This window comes from Gossypium arboreum, chromosome 9, assembly GCF_025698485.1.
Source record: "Gossypium arboreum isolate Shixiya-1 chromosome 9, ASM2569848v2, whole genome shotgun sequence".
Classification (NCBI taxonomy): Eukaryota; Viridiplantae; Streptophyta; class Magnoliopsida; order Malvales; family Malvaceae; genus Gossypium; species Gossypium arboreum.
The window spans coordinates 80,561,867-80,581,292 of NC_069078.1; the positions used below are offsets into that span (position 1 = coordinate 80,561,867).

Here is a 19,426-nt window from a genome sequence, read left to right on the forward strand (position 1 = left end):
AAAAATTAAATTCTAGTAATAAGTACTTACACATAACCACGTTTGATAGTTCATAATAATAAATAAATAAATGATAGGATATTTTCAGTGTGGAAAATGATAAATACATAAACAACTACTTATCACTTATTAAATAATAATGTATTTTATTTCTTTTAACATTATCCATTAAATATATTATCTTTAAAAATATTAATATTTATAATTATCAAAAATCTTACTTATTTTAATAAATATACTAAATAAATTTTATAACTTAAATTCAATAATTATTTTTAATTTATCAAATATCACTTTAATATATACCTATTTTCTCATCTTGGTATTTAAACTTTTTTTTATCACGAGTAGTACCTAAATTATTTTTTTAAATTTTCTAAAATGACACCATACATTAGTCAAACCGTTAAACTTTAAAAAAAGAAGAGATAATTATATATCACTTATAATAAAATAAATATTTAGATATCAAAATATGAAAAATGACATAATTTAGGTACCTAAACTCTAATCCCAACAGGCAAGCCTAAAATGTTGGACTCTAACTTGAATTGGGCCTGATTAAAAAGTATTTAGACATTTTGGATCATTTGACTCTAAACAGGCTTTGACTCAATTAAACACAGAGTTAAATTTGAACTTTCTTTCATAAAAGAAACTTAAATTAATGGTATAAATCTCAAAATTATACATGAAATTTGATTTAATATATAATTGTGTGCATTAACTTTAAATTGGTGCAATTATGCACGTGAAACTTCAATTGTGGTTCAAATGTATATTTGAAACTTTAATTTTGATTTAATCATACACATTTAAAGAAATAAATATATTAATTTATTTTTATATTAGATAAATATAATTATTCATGTATGCAATATATAAACATAAAATGATGTTATATCAACTATTGCTTTAATAATTTACAATAATTGGATCAAATCAAAATTTCATGTATAAAATTGCACAAAATCAAAGTTCAAGTATACAATTGCACATTAAACCATAGTTGATGTATAGTTTTGGTATGTATCCCTAATTAATTAATTAATTAATTTAAAAGTAAAAAAATAATTTTACTTAAAAGTCACGAGATAAATCATTAGATTATATACTAATTTTATTTTGGTACAATTATACACAAAATTTAGATTGTAGTTCAAATTTGTATAGGAGACTTCATATTTGATTCAATCATTTATATTTATAGAAATAAATACATTAATTTAATTTTATATTTGATAAATATAATTAATTATATATGCAATATATAAACATAAAATGACACTATATCAATAATTGTGTTAATAATTTAAACGAATTAGATCAAATAAAAAATATGCATAAAATTGTAAAAGAAACAAATTTTATATATAAAATTATAGATTAAGTCAAAATTCATATATAATTTTGAGGTTTATAAAAAATTAATTATTAATAATTATTTATGAAATTTATGGGTTTGTTTCTTTGAGGGCCCATTTCTAAATATATTCACCTCCATTATGTCCGACTTTTACTAATACGACAACTTAAATGGAAATTAATCTAGTTGGAATTTAATATTAATTTAAATAAAAATAGAATAAAATTCGTTTTTATCCCAAGTTTTATAAAATTTAATTTGGCCCCAAAAGAAATTTTTGAATATTTATTTAATCCTTAAAATAAAACAAAAAATTAATTTAATCCTATAATAAATGAAAATTGCAAATTAGGCTTAAACCCAATATAGAAGCCCATTCTCGAAAATTTCGAAGCCTAGTCATTGTAAAAATCATTATAAAGCCTAGACAAGGTTAAGTGCGTATAACTACGGACTACCCCTCTTTGTACGCTTTGTGTGAAATAGGTCGTGTGCAATTGCAAAGAGGTACCGTACACTCTTATCCTACTATTTATTTATTTATTATATTGAAAACCAAAACAAAAATCTATTAAAATGAATATATTTGCAAGAACTATAAAAACAAACTTTGCAACTACGACTTTAATCTGGAAAGTAAATAAACTTCTCAATTAGGACTTTAAATTGAAAAATAGGTGTAGTTCATAAATAAATCTTTAAATTGAAAAATAAAATAGATCTCACAATTAAGTTTTTAAATTGAAAAATAAATAGATTTAATATCGAAGCCATAAATAAAGAAGTTATTAATTAATAATATAATTATTATTTAATATGCAGAGAATGAGCTCTTTTAACTTTACAAGCGGAGTTAAAAAATTGTCACATATCTTTAATTAATAATTTTAAAAAATAAATAAAATGCACGAGATTTTTAATTCTATTTGCTCGATGTATTATATTTCATAAAAACAATATGAATAAGAAAATTACATTGCTTTCAATTTTATTTTAATAAAAGGCCCTCAAACTTACTAAAAATATAATCTACCCAACTAAATTAAATAATAAATATAATTAATTATTCTTATTTATATATATAAATAAAATAGGTAATAGGTATAAAAATAGAAATTAAAATAAAACACAACATTTACAGGATAATTAACACTCACCTTAACCATAAAACCAAGTGACAAATAAAATTATGATAAAGTGTTGTTTGTGATAGCGCTTATCAAAAGTAAACTAATTTTCTTTAAAAAATAATTTTTTGGTATGAAAGAAATTCGTTTTTTGTTGGCATTTAATAAAAGATACATTGTTGTTGAAATTGAATCAATCGATCCAACTAAAGTATAGTCAATTAATCCCTTCTTTGTTGTTGCCGCGGTCTGCTTCCAGGTATGCTCTTTTACTCTGACTATGTAATGGATTGTTACTTTCCAATTTCCTTTGCTTCTTCCAATTTCTAGTGAGATTAGCACTGCTGATAGTTTATTGTTTGAATCAAATGTAAAAATTTAAATGTTGTTACATTATTGTTGAGCACGTTAAATCATCGACAATGTTGTTAAATTTAATCGTATGAAAAATTGAAAATCGACAAAATCTTCTAAGCACTCTAAAATATTACTAGATAGAATATATATATTTTTGTTTTATTCTTCAATGCTTAAAGACACTATATTAATTGATATTTATAGCTATGATTCTTTATAAAAAAATCACAAATTACATATCTCACTATCTTACAGATAAAGATATAAAAATTGAGAGTAATAAAAATAAGCACATGGAAGTAACCTCACGAAACGTGAGAATGTGGAGGCCTCCCAGGAACAATTCCCAACATAATAACCATTCTAACATTGCTTGCAAAAAAAAGCTTGGGAAAAAGTAAAGAAAGAAAACTCTTGTAGGTGAGGTTGAAGGAGAATGGAGAAGAGAAAGACGTAATAAAAATAGATGGGCAGGTGAGATAATAATGTAATTGTCATTGTATTTAATAATGGTATCAACTCTTAAAAGGGATCTTCAACTGGATTAAAAAACAAGATCTTGCAAAATCAAGTTTTTTTTTTTTTAATCGATGATTAAATTAAAAATTAACAATCTAATTTGAAAAAACCCAACATAAAGTCATAAATCCACAATCGGTCTCATTTTCATAGTAATAAAACAAACCCAACGGCCCGTTTTTGGTCTGACTTAGGTGAGGCGAAAATAGCCGCCTAGACGCTGCTGGGCTGGCTATACTGGCCCACTCGCGTTCCTACCATTAATAATAGTATGGCGTCAAAGCTGGTGCACTAGTTAGCGGTTAGCGCCTCATCATGCTATGAAATTTCAACATCATCAACGGCTACGATTGGTCCATGATCTTATTGTGAAGTGATCAATGATCGAATATTAGCTGACGGACTTTGTCGCGGCATTCGCCTGGACGCTTGGAAACATCAACGACATTTGGTCAACCACTCTTGAACGTTCGCGAATTCCCGGTAATTATTTTAATTTTTTATTTAGTTTAATGTTCACAAGTTTTAATTTTTGGGTTCTTTTTTTGGGGTTTAATTTTGGTTACTAAGAAGAGGAAATGGAGCGACTTTCAAACAGTTAATTACGACTGTTTAGTTGAAATTAAGCTTAAACAAACTGCGATCATAGTGTAATATTGTTCAAGTATTCAGTTAACGATGGCGTCAGAGGCAGATGCTGAGCAGAGCTATGTACCGCAGAAGAAGAAATCGGAGTCTGAGGATGACAAGAGGTAGCTTTGTTTCTTCTTCAACCATATTTTTTTTCGAACTTTTAGGAAAATAAAACAATACGGTTTTTATTTTGGGTTTGTAATTAATAGGAGAAAGAAAATTGTTCCTGGAAGCCTAATGAAAGCTTTGATGAGACCTGGAGGAGGAGAATCAAATCCTTCAGATGGTGATCAGGTTATATCTTTTTTGTTCATAATTGGATATGTGAAATGCAGATTTTTTTTTTTTTTTTTTTGCATTTGTAATAGAGAATATATAGTATGAAAAACAATACAATGGGTTGAGTTGTGAATTGGTAGTTCTTTGTTTTCTTTTCTAATGTTTTGTAGATTATATATCATTGCACGGTTAGGACATTGGATGGAGTTGTCGTTGAGTCAACGAGATCAGAACATGGAGGTGAATACTAAGCATTTGATGAGATTTAACTTTGAGGGATAATTTTGCGCTCTTGCTCTCTGGTGAATTGTGGAATATTGAAGTTGGATAAGTTGGTCTTAAGTTAAAGAGTGTGCATAGTTGAATTGTCTAATGGTACTTGCTTTTCTAGAAAAAAATGAATTGACATTCCTTTATGTGACAGGGAAAGGTATTCCGATAAGAAACGTATTGGGCAAGAGCAAAATGATATTGGGCTTGTTGGAAGGGATTCCAACGATGCTGAAGGGTGAAGTGGCAATGGTATTGTTGTCTTTGTAGTTCACTGAACTATATTTGTGTTTATTGCTCCAAAATTCTTTACCAAAAGTGAAAATAAAGGAACTTTGATTTCTCATTTCTTTTTATTTCTTAAAAGAATCTGGTGACATCTCTTGTTTCAGTTCAAAATGATGCCTCAAATGCACTATGGGGAGGAGGATTGCCCTGTTCCAGCTCCTAGTAGTTTCCCCAAAGAAGATGATCTCCATTTTGAGATTGAGTTGATGGATTTCTCCAAAGCCAAGGCACGAATTGCTAAAGCTCAAATTTGCTATTTTTCTTTTTTGTTGTAGCATTTTGGCATAATGCACTTATTATCCCTTTACACAATGTGTATTCAGTGTTCCCATACATGCTTTCTTTGTAATGTCATTAGCATTCATATCATATTTTTGAGGAGCTGGTGATATCTAGATATTATTGATTAATTCACATGTAGCCTATTTTTAGTTCTAATGGCTTGTTATTTTTTCTGCCCATTTTCAGGTTGTGTCTGATGATTTGGGAGTTTTAAAGAAGGTAAAGTGCCATAGCAGCGCTTACATTTTGCTAGGAATATGGTACTAGCTGGAACTAGGAAGTATGCAAGGAATATTAGACCATATTCCTAGTTTTTAAATATGCTGTCAAATTTTAATGCATTGCAGCTACATAGTTCATTATTATCATCATCATTTTTGGTTTGTTGTACTGTTGCTGTTTGGACTTCATTCTGTCCTCCATACTTGCACCATATTTATTTTATTCTGAAAGACATCACCTCATTAATACTTAATATAATTAGGTGATAGATGAAGGACAGGGTTGGGAATCACCAAGGGAACCATATGAAGTAAAAGCTTGGTAAGCTTTTTCTCAAGCCTTTTTGTATTCTTTTGAGTGCATTGCACTAAGCTTTCCAGAATGGTTTAGATCATTTGTTAGATGTATCTTATGTGAATCTTTCAGGATTTCTGCAAAGACAGGTGATGGGAAAGTGATTATGTCACACACTGAAGGAGAACCATATTTCTTTGCTTTTGGGAAATGTGAGGTTGGTGATTTATATGTCTTGTAGAGTTCTTTTTTTTTTTTTAATTAGTCATCCTGGTTTTCTTTATCTAATCATGCGCTTGTTCTATCCTGCTTCGTGTTGTCATGCTTAAGCTACTTTTGATATAGATTTTGTTCTTGATCCAATAATATTTAGGTACCTAAAGGTCTTGAGATGGGAATAGGAACAATGACACGGAAAGAGAAGGCGGTAGTTTATGTTACCAATCAATACTTAACCCCATCTCCTTTATTGCCCATGATAGAAGACTATGAAGAAGTTCATTTTGAAGTTGAGCTTGTCCACTTCATCCAGGTAAGTCATTGCTCTGCTACAGATATTTCTCATGCATATGTTTAATTTTGAATTACCAAATTATGGATGTAAGTGAGCTCTAGAGTGTTTGACTTATAGGTGAGGGACATGCTGGGAGATGGTCGCCTAATTAAACGACGACTACATGATGGAAAAGGTGCTGTTTGTTATTTGATTAAATATTGCCACAAAGAGATAGCTTTGTTAAAATCTCTTCAGTTTTCGCTTCCTTATTCCATGCGAGATTCATTCAATGAACAAATCTATTGTTGACATATCATTAGTTATGCTCATGTGACATTGTCATTCTATTTGTTCATTCATTTGAAAGTTTTATTTAGAATTACAGTTTCTACACTCATTCTTCTTTGATGGAAGATACCTAGGATGATGCTTAAAATTTTGAGTTTCATATCTGCAATTTATGTGCTAGTTACCGATTCCATTTCATATTCCTGTAATTGTGTCTGTCTGTTGGCAATACTCTTTGTGTGGGTGCGTGGATGATGATTTTCTTTGTTGTTTGGAACAAGCAGGGGACTTTCCCATGGATTGCCCACTTCATGACAGTCTTTTACAAGTCCATTACAAGGGCATGCTTCTTAATGAAGAAAAGACAGTATTCTATGATACAAGAGTTGATAACCAGGGCGAACCTTTGGAGTTCAGTTCCGGAGAAGGGATGGTAAGTTCTCCCTATAAAGTTGAAAAGGTTTTGTGGATTCTTTTATCTTCATCTTGTTCTAGTTGAAAATCAAAATGTAATATCAATACCAATTATCCAAATTGCTTTGATCAAAATTATAATGTTAGATTGAGACTGTGCCTTGGATCTTGTGAACTTTTATTTTTCCTTACAGGTGCCTGAGGGATTTGAAATGTGTGTCCGTTTGATGCTACCTGGGGAGATTGCTCTTGTCACATGCCCTCCTGACTATGCATATGACAAATTCTCAAGGTTGCTCTTTTTATTTATTTATTTATTCTCTCTGAATATCATTATTTAATTTTCTTTTTTTATGGATGACCAAAGTGCCTTGCTTCCAATTGGATTAGGCCACCTAGTGTTCCTGAAGGCGCTCATGTTCAATGGGAAATTGAGCTTCTTGGTTTTGAGATGCCAAAGGTAATGAAGTCATCTTATAGTAACAATTGGTTTTAGGCAGTGTTATCTGACATCTATTAAGTCTTGACTTTCATATGCTATTACATTCAAGTTAGGTCCTTCTGCCTATAAACAATTGGTTTTAGGGTGGATGCTTAACATAATATCAAAGCTCAGGTGTGTTCTGTTCTTGCTTTGGTTAAGTACCCCTTGTAAGGCTGTCCGCATGTAGGCCCTCGTTGAGATAGATGTGAGAGGGAATGTTAAGTGGTGTTATCCCACATCTTTAAATTGGGTTTTCTGTAGGCTTATATTCAAGTTAGACCCTTCCACCTATAATTAATTGGTTTTAGGTTGGATAATATAGTCGTTACATTGTCATTGTGCACTAATATTTTGTCATGACAAATAGTGCATCCTAACTCAAATCTTCATTACAGGATTGGACTGGTTTGAACTTTCAGGAAATAATGGATGAAGCAGAAAAAATTCGAGTGACGGTATGTGGCATATTTTATGTTGCATTCTTCCTAAATGAGCCATTGTCTGGTCGTACACTTTACAGCCCCATCTCCATGTGTAGGCTTGCAAGCTGTTGTGGTGATGCACATTAATTGTTTAATCTTTTGTTTTGTTATGCTGTAAGACTATTAATTTGAATATTTAACCATTTGTCTGCAGGGTAACCGACTCTTCAAAGAGGGAAAATTTGAACTTGCCAAGGCAAAATATGAAAAGGTAGTATGTCAGCTGTTTTAAACAGATCTTATATCTCCTTTGGGATCATGAACTATGCTTTAAGCATCAACCAAATATCTAAGCCCAATAAGAACAATTAAAAGAAATTGGCCTACATTGTGGTAAACAAATATGGTGATAAATGATAGAAAAACAAAATAAATAACCCAGATCAGAAAACCAAGCTTAACATCCAATCCAAATGAATTGGTAATGGCTATAGGGTAAGCCTAAATACACTTTATTTAGTAGATGTTCATGTGAAATCAGTGAAAGTGTTTTCTACTGTGGTACATTGGAGTTCATATGTAGCTCAATTCCATGTGTTGCTTTATTTATAGGTGCTTCGGGAGTTCAATCATGTTAATCCACAAACGGATGAGGAAGGAAAAGTGTTTTTAGACACAAGAGTAAGTTTCTTCCTGCCTCGTGGTGACTGAAAGAATTTATCCTGTCCTTTGATCTATCAGTTGGTACATGATATTAGATAGCTGTTTCTGGATACTATTAATTTCTACTTTCCTGATTTATTGCATGAAGAATTCTTTACATCTGAATGTAGCTGCGTGCTTCCTCAAAATGGGAGAGTGCAGAAAGTCCATTGACGCATGTAATAAGGTTTGTTATGACTTCAAATTGAAACTCTTTATCTTTCTTTCTTCCATTAGGAAGAAATTTTTGTGATTTTATTGGTGTTCATGTGAAGAGATGCATATTATTATCATAAATAACCAAAGGTAAAATATCATCTTTCATGCAAGAGTTAAAAGGATATTCAAATTAATCAGATTGTTACCAAAATAACGTGGTGATTGGTTTCTCAACTTCACAAGGAAAATTTTGTGTACATCTAATTTTGAGGTTTAAAGTTGAACTCGGGGAAGAAATAAAGATAAAAACAACCAACATAGTGGATCAGGAAAATGCTTTGCCATGAGCTGCTTTCTGTTTGACTTGTTTACGTATCTAAATAATAGATTGTTTGAGGATAGGCCATGGATTTGGTGATATTTTTTATTTAAACTATGTAGGTTTTAGATGCAACGCCTGTACATGCAAAGGCACTATACCGTCGTGGAATGGCTTACATGGCAGCTGGAGATTTCGAGGAAGCAAGAAGTGATTTCCAAATGGTACTGTAAATCTTTAAGCTTATTGCTCTCAAACTGGATTCTTGACCAATCTAAAACCCTGTTTCTGGATACTATCAGATGATCAAAGTTGATAAGTCATCAGAACCAGATGCAACTGCAGCTCTAGCAAAACTGAAGAAGCAAGAGCAGGTGTGTTAGTCAGTGATATGCTTTGTTTTCCATTCAACACAGTCGAAACATGGGAACTCATTATGTATATTTGTCGAGTTTATGAGCAGGAAGTAGAGAGGAAGGCTCGCAAACAATTTAAAGGACTATTTGACAAGAAGCCAGGAGAAATTGCAGAAGTTCAAGTTGAAGATAGAGCTGGAGGTGAGATCACTGGTGAAAACCAGAAGAATGATTTGTCGGCGCCATTCTTAGAAAGAGACGATTCTCAACATTGTAATGAAGCTGATGGTGGTCAATATGGAATGGGCTGGTTTTACAGCTTGTGGCCTTCTGGGAGAAGAATATTTTCAGCTCTTGGCATTGATAAATGTACCATACTCTAAGTTTCTCAGGGAAGAATAAAACTACTAGGTATAATTTTAGAAAAGAGTTAAGGTTTCTTCCTGTCTTTCAACTCTTTTCCCATAATTTTGTCAATCGAGTTGTGTTTCAGAGGTCTCTGATTCTTCAAAACTTTTAACTCTCTTCTCATATCGTTAGAATTGAAACCGAGGTACCAAAATTTATCAATAAGAAATGTGAAGGGTATCCAATGATCTTCTATATTTGTTACAACGTATGTCATATGTGAATATTCTTTATCGCAAATTTTTTAAGCCTTCAAGCAGACTTGAGATGACAGACTGATAGTTGATTTTGGTATTTGAAGATGTAAAATGTTACGAGGGATTCCATTAGAAATATTTTGTGCAATACTCAAAAGGGAACCCTTTATTTATCTATTACATGCACACACAATTCATGGGTAAAAGCTTTTAATGAGCACCGTTAACAAAGAAGTTGGTGGAGACGACACAAATTTCACAGAGCTTAATTATAGCCTCGATCTTAGCAGCCAAGGCTGTAAAACCGGTTCCTTTTAGGCCATCTTGGCAAACTCTAGTGGTATTTGCAGCATGATACAGACGAGCAATCATGAGATTGATGATCTTATTGTAAAATAAACTGCTAGCAATCCAAAGGTCCTCCATGGTGTTCATGTTAGAATCCCAACATATTTGGAGAAGCTCTTTGGCCTGTAGAGGGTTCTTTGCTACTGGTAAGATGGAAGAAGAATCATTAAGTAGACTAGCTATGATGGTTCCGGCTTCCAGAGCTTTTATCTGTGCCCAACCCAAAGTGGTACTGGCGATCCTTTCCCCGGATACTGGTGGCTTTGGGATTATGGTATCGACGCAATATTCATTGTGGGATGTGTGGCGGCAAACCTCGTCGACGAGGGCTATACCTTTCAAATGCTTAAGTCCGTATGAGTGATGGATGATGACCACCAAGATCAGTAGAAAGAAAAGCTGAGGGGGTAGAAGTCGGGCCATTTCTTACTCTAAGTTGTTTGGATCATTTTAATTAAGCCATAAACAGACCTTTTTAAATAGTTAGAAAAACATGATTTGGGGGATGATTCAGTGTCTCAGTTCATTACAACTTCTTCCAACTTGTTTAATAATGTCGTAATTTTTGTAACCGTTTCAGAGATATATGGCTTGCAAGTTCTTCATGATACTAAGGTAGGGAAGATTATCATCTTTCCATGATGCTAGGACTGACTTCTCTTTAAGTTATTGTCCATAAATCTTTTATGGCAAAAGCCCATACCCAATGATCACGACATCAACATTAAGCCCCATCATATACATTTTTGGTTTTTTTTTTTAAATTAAAATCCTAATTTATCCAAGCACGTGTAGCTGTTAATCTTTTGCCATGTATATTTCACTTAGTTAATGATAGATGCCTTCATGTGTCAAATTCGGTTTAACCAAAATTTTAAGCTTGAATCTAATCTAAAATTTAGACATAAAATTTTGCTCAAACCCGATTTGAATAAAAATATTATCATTATTTTTTTATATTATATTAAGGTGATGTTGCTAATGTGGAAAACATTTTTTTAGAATAACAAAAGTCTTTTCAATCATATTTTTAAGTCTTAAATGTCTCAAATTAAAGAGCTCGCGAGCTGTCTACGGTGCTTGTGTCTAACACCATTCTCTCAAATGATATCATACACCATGTTATAGTGTAAGAAAACTTTTTATATTTGCATAATTAACACCGACCTTATAATATTTGGGTTCATAATCCAAATAACTCGTATATTTAATTATAAAACTTATATAAAATTAATTTAAAGAAAGACTTATGCTAAGTTGTATCTCTTTTATAATACATAAATTAAATAAAATAATATTCATTTTATAATATACATTTATAAAAAAATTTATAAATTGTTTAGTAACTTTCATAACACTTCTTAGAAATAATATATATTTTTACTTCTATTTTTTATAAATAAGTTATAATTAAAAAAGGCTATAACATTTTTATGAATAAATTATTATTTTATAATATATAGCATGGACACATAAATAAGTTGTTGTCATACTTTTTGGTCATAAATTTTATAAATAAATATATTATTGTTATGAAATATTTATGTGGATGTCATTATCAATCCCATAAGTTATAAAACTCTTCTTATACCCCATAAGTTATGAGACTTTTCCTATACCTCATTAATATGGGAGATAAAATGTCATGACCCTTTACATGCCCTATAATAATTAGAGAGTTACTTTTAACCCCTATATATATGGGGCTCATGTACTCATGAAAAATATATATATATAAAAGATACACTCTTTCTTCTATATTCTCTCTACACTCTTTCTTCTATCACATTTTAGTTTATTCTTTCTTTATTATTTTACAACATGTTATCAGCACGAGTCTCTAATACAAGAAATCAAGGTCAATAAATTTTTCCTTAAAGATTGTCGAAGGACGCTTAGGTGAAGTAAGGGTAACAAGTTGATCTATTTCATTTGCATATGTGTTATTCCATTTGCATATTAACATGCTTTATTTTACATTATTGACTTGTATATTTTGTCTTATAGTTTATAATGTCAAATCTTACAAAACTCGAATTTGTGGCTCTGGACATCACTGGAAATAGCTATTTATCATGGGTACTAGATGCTGAAATTCACTTAGATGCAAAGGGTCTTGGTGAGACTATTAAGGAGGGAAATGAAGAAAGTACACAAGATAAGGCCAAGGCCATGATTTTCCTTCGCCATCACCTTCATGAAGGTCTAAAGACCGAATATTTGACTGTTAAAGACCCTCAAATTCTTTGGGCCAATCTAAAGGAAAGATATGACCACCAGAAAACTGTGATTTTGCCTAAAGCTCGTTATGACTGGCTGAATTTAAGATTGCAAGACTTTAAGTCTGTTAGTGATTATAACTCGGCCATGTTCAGAACCACTTCACAATTGAATTTATGTGGAGAGAAGATTACTAATGCAGAAATGTTAGAAAAAACATACTCAACATTCCATGCAAATAATGTTGTCCTGCAGACACAATATCGTGAAAAAGGCTTCCAGAAATATTTTGAATTAACTTCTTGTCTCCTAGTGGCAGAGCAAAACAACGAGCTGTTAATGAAAAACCATGAATTACGCCTAACTGGCTCTGCTCCATTCCCTGAAGCGAATGTGAGTTTACACAATGGGCAAGAATTAAAAGAAACACAACATGCAAATAGTAGTGTGCGTGGCCGTGGTCGTGGCCGAGGGCATGGCCGCGGACATAGATATGGATATGGTCGAGGTGGTCGTTTTAAAAAGTCACATTCCTACCAGAAGTGGGATCAGAAAAATGGTAACAGGGAAGAGAAAGAAAAAGGTGAAAATGTAACTAATGTATGCTATCGTTGTAGAGGAAAAGGACATTGGTCTCGTGTGTGTCGCACACAAAAGCATCTAGTTGATCTTTATTAGCAGTCCATAAAACAGAAAGGAAAGAAAGTAGAAACCAATCTTGTGTATAAAGATGGCGAAGGTGATTTTGATGATGACAATGCAACCCACTTAGAAGTGGCTGATTTTCTTTCTACCCCTGAAGGAAATTATTAAGGCCACAAATTCCGATAAATAATAAAATAAACCTCTACTACTCTATGTTTCATTTAGCAACTTTAATAATGATGTTATGACCTTTACTAGTGCTATGTTTTATGTGATAATTTTGTTCATAGATCTTTTAGTAATTTGAACTTTGAATACTTGTTTTCACCATTATGTGTGACATTTTGTGGTTATTTTGTTTCTTTGAAGAACATTATCTCGCAAAGGCAATTAGCTATGAATGGTGAAAATATATGTCTAGCAGACAGCGCAACTACTCACACCATATTGAAAGACAAGAGATATTTTTCTCATTTAATAATGAAAGAAGAAAGTGTGAGCACTATATCTAGTAGTACAACTATTATAGAAGGCTCCGGAAGAGTAATTATTTTATTACCAAAGGGAATAAAAATTGAAATTATTAATGCATTATACTCCCCTAAGTCTCAAAGAAATTTATTGAGTTTTAAAGATATTCGCCAAAATGGATATCATATTGAGACTTTAAACGAAGGAAATTGTGAATTCCTTCAAATTACGAGTATTGCTCAAGGCAATAAACAAATTATTGAGAAATTGCCTGCATTCTTTACTGGTTTGTACTACACAAAGATCAGTTCTATAGAAACACATGCTATAGTAAACCAGAAGTTTACTAATGACTTTGTTCTTTGGCATGACCGGTTAGGCCATCCCGGTTCAATAATGATGCAAAAAATAATTGAAAATTCATGTGGACATTCATTGAAGAGCCAGCGGATTCTTCAAAACATTACATGTGCTGCATGTTCACTTGGGAAATTAATAATCCGACCATCACCAGCTAAGATAAATAACAAACCACTTACTTTTCTTGAGCGAATTCAAGGGGATATATGTGGGCCTATACATCCCCCATGTGGACTATTGAGGTAGTTTATGGTTTTAATCGATACATCGAGTAGATGGTCTCATGTATCTTTGTTATCAACTCGCAACCTGGCGTTTGCGAGATTGCTTGCTCAATTGATTCGATTAAGAGCCCATTTCCCAGATTTTCCTATTAAGACCATCCATCTTGATAATGCTGGTGAATTTACTTCTCAGTCTTTTAATAACTATTGCATGTCCATTGGAATAAGTGTTGAACATCCTGTAGCTCATGTTCACACACAAAATGGTCTAGCAGAATCTTTAATAAAACGATTTCAATTGATAGCAAGGCCATTACTTATGAAGTCAAAACTCCCAATCACTGCTTGGGGGCATGCAATTTTACATGCAGCTACATTAATTTGCATCAGGCCAACAAGTTATCATAAAGTCTCCCCCTTACAAATAGTTCATGGTCAGAAACTAAATATTTCCCATCTAAGAACATTTGGATGTGCCATATATGTTCCAATTGCTCCACCACATATAAATAAGATGGGACCTCAAAGAAGGTTGGGTATATATGTTGGATTTGAATCCCTATCCATAATTAAATATCTAGAACCATCTACAAGGAATCTATTTACGACTCGTTTTGCAGATTGTCATTTTAACAAGTCAATTTTTCCAACATTAGGGGGAGAAATCAAACAGCTGGATAAGAAAATTAGTTGGAAAGAGTTGTCATTAGCTCATCTTGATCCTCGAACTAAGCAATGTGATTTAGAAGTTCAAAAGATTATTCATTTACAAAGTTTAGCTAATGAATTGCTGGAAGCATTTTCTGACCCAAAGAAAGTGACTAAGTCACATATACTAGCTGTGAATGCTCCAATAAAACTTGATGTCCCAGAAGGACAAAATCTAGTTGCTACTGAGTCTAATACACGCCTGAAGCGTGGTAGACCAATTGGTTCCAAAGATAAGAATCATCGAAAAAAGAAAGGAGCAAAGATTAATGATGGCGAAATCAAAGAAAAAATGATTATACCGGGATCTCCTGAAGAGACTATGGACATAACTGGAAGAATAGTTTCAGAAGAAAATCAGGTACCTGAAAATGAAGAGATCTCTATTGATTATGTCATGTCCGGTATAAAATGGAACCGAAATCAAATCGACGTCAATGATATTTTTGCATGCAATGTAGCACTAGATGTTATAAATAATAAAGAGGATTATGAACCAAAATCGATTAAGGAATGTAAACAAAGAGATGATTGGCCAAAATGGAAAGAAGCAATTGAAAATGAATTGAAATCGCTAGCGAAAAGAGAAGTGTTTGGACACAGAGTCCGATACCTACAGGTGTGAAACCAGTGAGATATAAATGGGTTTTTGTGCGTAAAAGAAATGAAAAGAGTGAAATTGTAAGGTATAAAGCACGTTTAGTTGCACAAGGATTCTCACAAAGACCTGGAATTGATTATGAGGAGACATATTCTCTTATGGTGGATGCAACTACATTTAGATTTTTGATAAGTCTGGCTATAAAAGAAGGGCTTGATTTATGCCTAATGGATGTAGTAACAGCTTATTTGTATGGCCCACTGGATACTGACATTTATATAAAACTCCCTAAAGGATTTAAACTACCTGAAGCAGTGAGTTCAGGTTCTAGAGAACATTATTTGATCAAATTGCACAAATCCCTTTATGGATTGAAACAATCTGGACGCATGTAGTATAATTGGCTAAGCGAGTATTTGTTGAAAGAATGATACAAGAATGATCCAATTTGCCCATGCATTTTCATTAAGAAGTTTGGATCTGGATATGTAATTATTGCAGTAAATGTTGATGATTTGAATATCATTGGAACTCATGAAGAGATCCAAAAGACTGTTGAGTGCTTGAAGAAAGAATTTGAAATGAAAGACCTTGGAAGAACGAAATTTTGTTTGGGGTTACAAATTGAGCACTTAAAAGAAGGAATCCTTGTGCATCAATCAACGTATATTGAAAAGGTGCTAAAAAGATTTTATATGGATAAGGCACATCCAATAACTACCCCGATGGTTGTAAGATCACTTGATCCAAGTAAAGACCCTTTCCGTCCTCGGGAAGATAGTGAAGATTTTCTTGGTCTTGAAGTGTCATACCTTAGTGCAATTGGGGCATTAATGTATCTTGCTAGCCATACCCGACCTGATATATCTTTTTTTGTAAATTTACTAGCAAGATTTAGCTCATGCCCAACTCGGAGACATTGGACTGGAGTAAAACAGATATTTCGTTATCTCCAAGGCACAAAGAATATGGGTCTATTTTTCCTTAATAAATCAAAGACAGAGTTGATTGGTTTTGCAGATGTACGATTTATGTCAGATCCTCATAATGGAAAATCACAAACTGGATATGTTTTTACATATAGAGGTACTGCAATCTCTTGGCGCTCAATGAAGCAAACAATTGCAGCAACCTCGTCTAATCATGCAGAAATCTTAGCAATCCATGAAGCAAGTCGTGAATGTGTATGGCTAAGATCTATGATCCAGCATATAAGGAATAATTGTGGTTTATCATCTGGAAAGGAAGCTACAACTGTCTTGTTTGAAAACAACACAGCACGCATTGATCAGCTCGATAGTGGATACATCAAAGGTGACAGAACAAAACACATTGCACCAAAATTCTTCTTCACTCATGACCTTCAGAAGATTAATGAGATAAAAGTTAAGTAGATCAGTTCAAGTGAGAATTTAGCAGATTTATTCACTAAGGCGCTTCCTACATCAGTGTTTCAGAAGCTTGTTTACTACATTGGAATGTGTCACCTTCGAGATCTCAAGTGATGTAGCCATTAGGGGGAGTTAATACGCGCTATACTCTTTTTTCCTTAACCTTGGTTTTATCCCACTGGATTTTCCACGTAAGGTTTTTAATGAGGCAGCATATCAAGCGTATAATTATGTACTCTTTTTCCTTCACTAAGTTTTTGTCCTACTGGGTTTTTCTTAGTAAGGTTTTAACGAGGCATAATTAGATAATGAACATCCAAGGGGGAGTGTTATGAAATATTTATGTGGATGTCATTATCAACCCCATAAGTTATAAAACTCTTCCTATACCCCATAAGTTATGAGACTTTTCTTATACCCCATTAATATAGGAGATAAAAGGTCATGACCCTTTACATGCCCTATAATAATTAGAGAATTACTTTTAACCCCTATATATATAGGGCTCATGTACTCATGAAAAATATATATATAAAAAAAGATACACTCTTTTTTCTATATTCTCTCTACACTCTTTCTTCTATCACATTTTAGTTTATTCTTTCTTTATTATTTTACAACAATTACAACATTTTTAGCATGTAAAATAAATTTTAAATAATATATATTTTGTTATATTTTTATTAAATACATAAATTATTCTTATAATATAATAAAATTGTTATATTTTGTTATTTTTATAACTTGTATAAAAATAATTTTAAAATTAAATTTGAGATCTGTGTAACTACTCAAATTCTCACCCTCTCCTCTAAGAATTGAAAAGTCTCCAATTACATCAAACTAAGTGAGAACCATCGATTATAATAATCACTCAAATATGCCATTATTATATAATTATTAGGTGGCAACCTTAAATCTCTCTTATAGGAGTGTTCAGTCTGTTAACCGACCCGAAATAACATTAACCGAATTAACCGACCCTTCAAAATTTTTAACCATTAACCGAACCGAAATTTTTTCGGTTAATTTAGTCGATTAACTGAATTAACCGAAAATTATATTTTTTTGGTTAAAATAAGTGTAAAATTAACCAATTAGCGAATATATTTTTTTTTAGTTTTAGATTTAGATTTTTTATTTATTAAATTATTTGTAATTTTATGATTGGGTTGGGTACTTGGGTTAATATATATTAAATTGGGTATTTGAGTTTATGTTGGATTAGGTTTGAGTGATTATATATTATAATTTTATTTATTATTTTTTCGGTTAACCGACCGGTTTCAAACCGAATTAACCGTTAACTGAAAACTCAAAAAAATATTAACTGACCCCCGACCGAATTAATTCGATTAACCGACCGATTAATCGAATTTTTTCGGTTTTACCCGAATTTTGCACACTCCTACTCTCTCACCAAATATATATTTTTGAATTTTTATAATATAAATAGTATTTAATTTATCATACTAAATTATAAGAGCCAAAATATATTGGCACTTTTACAACAAAAGCACTCATATAAGATTATATATATATATATATGATTCATAAAGACCTGGTCTCATTCCCTGATGACATTGTTAAGCAAAAGGGAAACACAAGATTACTGGACATGGATCTGAATGGTTCTTTTAGGGTGGTGTTTGTGCTCTTTCTTAGGAACTGTGACGGTGAGCACCCCCCGCTCCAAACACGCCGTCAGCTTATCAAGCTTCGCATCCTCAGGCAACCTGAAACGCCTTACGAACGCACCGCTGCTGCGTTCAACGCGATGCCACGTCCCGCCGCTCACTTCTTTCTCCACGCTCTTCTCCCCGCGAATGCACAGAACTCGCCCCTCCTCCACTTCCACCTTCACCTCGTTCTTCTTCAGCCCTGGAAGCTCCGCTTTGAACACGTGAGCTTCCGGGGTTTCCTTCCAGTCTAGCTTCGTAAGCTCGAACCGTGATTCGGGCGAAGCAGCCGCAACCAAGCTGCTCCCACCGTGCGGGACTTCTTGGAACGGATCCCAAACTGCTTGCTGCTGGTAGTAAGGCTCGTAAACACTGTGCCCACCGTAATACATACGTGGAATCATGGCCATAGCTGTAAAAACAAACTAGGCAAGACGTCTAGATTATGTAAGAATAATCAAATGCTATTTTGGTATGAGAAAGAGGCTAAGATAGAGAAGCATTTTTATAAGGGAAAAATGGGATATTCTTAATGCAGAAAAAGTTTGTATTTGATGCGTAATTATACAGTGGGTTTATAAATTTATATTATAAAAATTTATATATACACTTTTTAAAATCATATTCACTCAACCATCAACCATTTTTATTAAAGAGATCTGTTACAAATTTTGTTATTTTTAATTTATTTTATTTTTCACCTTTGATATTAATATTCACCTTGTTTTTTTTCATTCAAATAATTTATTAATTTCCTTTTAGTAGCCAAAACCACTTAGTATAAACCAGTTTTGAAGCATCATTTTCTTTTCTTTTTTTAGATCCTATTTTCTTTTAAGGTGACTCACGAGATAATTTACAAGGAAAAAAAATAAGAATAACTTAATTTTGGATTGA

The 19,426-nt window shown here is 32.5% G+C and overlaps 2 protein-coding genes across 2 annotated transcripts; one reads left to right on the forward strand and one right to left on the reverse strand.

Moving 5' to 3' along the window:
- The first annotated feature begins 3,546 nt into the window (after positions 1–3,546).
- On the forward strand, positions 3,547–9,892 carry LOC108454034 (peptidyl-prolyl cis-trans isomerase PASTICCINO1). The gene is made up of 21 exons (XM_017752329.2): positions 3,547–3,852; positions 4,042–4,121; positions 4,212–4,296; positions 4,452–4,521; positions 4,706–4,803; positions 4,944–5,066; positions 5,308–5,340; positions 5,606–5,664; positions 5,770–5,854; positions 6,011–6,169; positions 6,269–6,326; positions 6,706–6,854; positions 7,030–7,127; positions 7,226–7,295; positions 7,715–7,774; positions 7,956–8,012; positions 8,354–8,422; positions 8,553–8,630; positions 9,044–9,145; positions 9,224–9,295; positions 9,385–9,892. Exons 2-21 carry the CDS (start codon positions 4,048–4,050, stop codon positions 9,658–9,660), a joined length of 1,875 nt encoding a protein of 624 aa, XP_017607818.1. The 5' UTR covers positions 3,547–3,852; positions 4,042–4,047; the 3' UTR covers positions 9,661–9,892.
- Positions 9,893–18,280: 8,388 nt separating this feature from the next.
- On the reverse strand, positions 18,281–19,036 carry LOC108455847 (18.1 kDa class I heat shock protein-like). The gene has a single exon (XM_017754407.2). The coding sequence runs from the start codon at positions 18,937–18,939 to the stop codon at positions 18,460–18,462; it is 480 nt and encodes a 159-aa protein (XP_017609896.1). The 5' UTR covers positions 18,940–19,036; the 3' UTR covers positions 18,281–18,459.
- Between the last annotated feature and the right edge of the window lie 390 nt (positions 19,037–19,426).